This window comes from Diaphorina citri, unplaced genomic scaffold, assembly GCF_000475195.1.
Source record: "Diaphorina citri unplaced genomic scaffold, Diaci psyllid genome assembly version 1.1 scaffold2551, whole genome shotgun sequence".
NCBI classification, from domain to species: Eukaryota; Metazoa; Arthropoda; class Insecta; order Hemiptera; family Psyllidae; genus Diaphorina; species Diaphorina citri.
The window spans coordinates 1-3,580 of NW_007379971.1; the positions used below are offsets into that span (position 1 = coordinate 1).

Here is a 3,580-nt window from a genome sequence, read left to right on the forward strand (position 1 = left end):
TTAGTGACATAGCCACTCTCTTCTAGGGTGGATAGATATTTCCTCAACTTGACCTGGGAAGAAAAGGAATAGAATAGAATATACACTCGCGAAGAGGTCCCTGGAGAGGGTTTTCCGAGTGTCCTGCCGATGGAAATGGTCAGAATACATATTAGATTTAGAGTGAAATAAAAATAAAGTACAATAGCACAGACTCATAGAGAATACAATAGAATATACACTCGCCAAGAGGGACCTGGTGAGGGTTTTCCGAGTGACCTGCCGATGGAATAGAACAGAATAGAACATACCTTGTTTATAAATACTACCAGCATAGGACTGAAAAGTCCCTTTCCTCTCGCAGTCTAAACAAGATCTTATATATTTGATTGGTTATAAAATTACATTTTAAGGAAAAATACCAAGACCTGTTAAAAAGTAATAATAATGAAATATACGTATACATAAATGTATAATATATTTGAGGCTGGTTTAACCCCTACCTTGAGTGATTTGAGGCTGGTTTGCGTGTAGCTGAGGAAGGCCGGATTATATTTGACGATTTCCGCAACCCGAGCTTGAAACAGGTCCTCTTGTTCTTTGGTAGTCTCCATACGAAGTGCACCTAGAATAGAATATACCTTTCGCAGATTCGTAGAAGCTTAACCTGTCCTTTAGGGCTGTTTAGCCCCTACACTCAAGTCTTGATTCACACAATCCTTCCACCTTTGTCTGGCTAGGGGACGTTAAACAGAGAGTAGACTAGCGTCTGACTGTGGGACTATAAACAGGGAGGAGAACAGCTAACCCTAACCAGCCTAGCGAGCTGGCAGTTCTTCTCTCTGCTTTTAAAGACCAAGCACAAGTCCTCACGATGGTTGACTGCGGTTCAGGACGAGCCAGCCAATTTACCATGGCTAGAGCTAGAAACCATCACCCCGGTGTATAGCAGATACAAAAAGATATCTTTTCTTTATTCTGCTCTTGCCATTCGGCGAAAGCTAAAGCCGCTAAAACAGCAACCTTTTCTCTGGCCTCCCTCGCCCTTTTCTCCCTAACTTCCACTCTCTCAACACTTCTTTCAACATGACACTTCCGTTATATTTACATAATTACCTATATTGGCTAGGGGACGTTAAACAGAGAGTAGACTAGCGTCTGGCTGTGGGACTATAAACAGGGAGGAGAACAGCCAACCCTAACCAGCCTAGCGAGCTGGCAGTTCTTCTCTCTGCTTTTAAAGACCAAGCACAAGTCCTCACGATGGTTGACTGCGGTTCAGGACGAGCCAGCCAATTTACCATGATACCATGGCTAGAGCTAGAAACCATCACCCCGGTGTATAGCAGATACAAAAAGATATCTTTTATTCTTCTATTGCCATTCAGCGAAAGCTAAAGCCGCTAAAACAGCAACCTTTTCTACGGGCTCCCTCGCCTTCCGTTGGTCCTCATTTTTCCTGCTCTATGACTTTGAAACATCACACAAGTAAGCGCAACTGATCTCCATCACCCCGGTGTATAGCAGATACAAAAAGATATCTTTTCTTTATTCTGCTATTGCCATTCGGCGAAAGCTAAAGCCGCTAAAACAGCAACCTTTTCTCCGGCCTCCCTCGCCCTTTTCGCCCTCACTTCCACTCTCTCAACTCTTCTTTCAACATGACCATACCACTGTAATCTCCTCTCCTGGATCTTCCTTGACACTTCCGTTATATTTACATAATTACCTATTTTTACGGCTTACCAGGTAGTGTATGTCCGCCTAGGCACGGCAAGACGACCACCAGCAATTCCTTCGCCTGAATGAATAACTTGGCGACACTCTCTTCGTCTGAGCAAGCGGTGTGCAATGTCTGGTCGCCCAGTTTGTTACTCAGAACGAACGAAACGGGAGTTTTGTTCGCCTGCGGAGTGATGTCCGACTCTGCAATGCCTTGTGAGGGAACAGAAGAAAAAAAATCTGGTGTGAACATCACACGACTTTCCTTATCCTATGGAATGGTGCTTATTTGGGTGTTCTGTTGTAACATTTACAATATCTCTAACCGTTTAGTCGATATAGCTGAAAACCGCCGAAAAGCGGTCGAAACCCTCCAAAAAGCGGTCAAAATACCGCCAGCCGCAGCACCTATTTTAACCAAACGTTTTGTGTTGCATCCTTGTCACATTTGTGAACAACATACCAAATTTCAAGTCTTTAGCTTATACCGTTCCCGAGATATTGTTAAATTACACCGAAAACCGCCAAAAAGCGGTAAAATGCCGCCAAGAATGACGAAGGAAATTCGATGAGCGGGGGGGATTAAAGGACCTTTGCAGCAGCCTTAAAATCCTTTTCATTCCTTATCAGTAGGGGGGGGGGGGCCTTAAGGAGTGAGAGCGGCCGGTTTCGCATATTGGTGGTGGTGGGGGTATCGATTTGCGGATACTTTTCGAGACAAGAATGGTGTTTCTTAAACTCTAAACGAGAGCGAAGTGAGAGTAATTAATAATAATAAAAGAAAAAAAAAAAATATGAAAAATAAAGAGCTGTTAAAATTTAAGTAATCCATTTATGTTATTTTAACTTTTTATCTCTGTTTTTTTCCCCCCTCCCCGATTAACTATATCGCATTTATATGGGTCTGAAGACCACTGAAGGATTCTCAAGGAATATCCTATCAACAATTAACCTTAAGTCACAGAAGTGTCGGGTACAGTGATCAACCACAGCCCGACATCAATTAAGAAAGGAAAATCGAATCTACATTTATAAATTAAACACGGTTAATCAGCCTAGATGTAATAAAATAATAAGATAATGAGATAATGACATAGTAGATAATATAATAATCAACTAAGGAGTAATAGATAAGAATAATAGAATAATAAATAATAAGGAATAATAGATAGATGGAGATAGAGTGAAGTAATAAGTGGAGAGAGATGGAGATAGGATAATAAGGTAGAGGTGACAAATAGGGGAGTGAGAGTATAATATTAAAATAATAATAATAATTAATAATAAGCTAAGTGTGGTCGCGCGAAGAGAGAGAGCTCCGTGAGAGGTGGTTGGGGGGTGTGAAGTTGCTCATGTGGCACTTCCGAGATGAGGAAGGCGGGGGGCGTTGTAGAATGTTGTTGGGGTGGACGGCCCGCTACCGCTCAGAAGGTGGAGGGGGAGGGGTGACGGGTGGCGAGGCGTGAGATGTTGTGATGACGCACACACGACTGCGCGTTCCTGCACGACGAGGCTTAACGATGTGTCGATTCAGCCGGGCCTGAGAAATGTTCCTCGCTATCAAGAAAAAGAAAAAGAAGAGGAAAGAGAAGAAAGAGGAATAAAGAAGGAAGAGGTAGCGGAAAATATAAATGCGAATAGGGATATTCCTTTCCTTCCATTACAATTAGCCCACGTTAAAGCTTACCAGTAAAGAAATCACGGTTTTGTGCAAAACTCCAGAGATTTCGGATTAGTTTCAAAGTCGGTAACACACCAGGACACACAGTTGTTATACGAGCTCTTGCCCATCTCATCTCTACGACTTTAAAACCAAACATCTCACAGTTTTACACGTTCCTAGCTGTGCTTCTGAAAACCAAATTCTAGCCACGTTGCC

The 3,580-nt window shown here is 42.6% G+C and overlaps 1 protein-coding gene across 1 annotated transcript in view; it reads right to left on the reverse strand.

Annotated features, from left to right (window-relative positions):
- Positions 1-4: 4 nt before the first annotated feature.
- Positions 5-3,580, reverse strand: part of LOC103519130 (ras GTPase-activating-like protein IQGAP1) — a gene marked incomplete at its 3' end in the record, with an annotated part of 40,854 nt that continues 37,278 nt past the window's right edge. Inside the window, exons 22-24 of the mRNA XM_026830731.1 lie at positions 1,726-1,914; positions 483-604; positions 5-53 (exon numbers count right to left, since the gene is read on the reverse strand). Coding sequence (XP_026686532.1) covers positions 5-53; positions 483-604; positions 1,726-1,914 — 360 coding nt within the window. The remainder of the gene's footprint in view (positions 54-482; positions 605-1,725; positions 1,915-3,580) is intronic.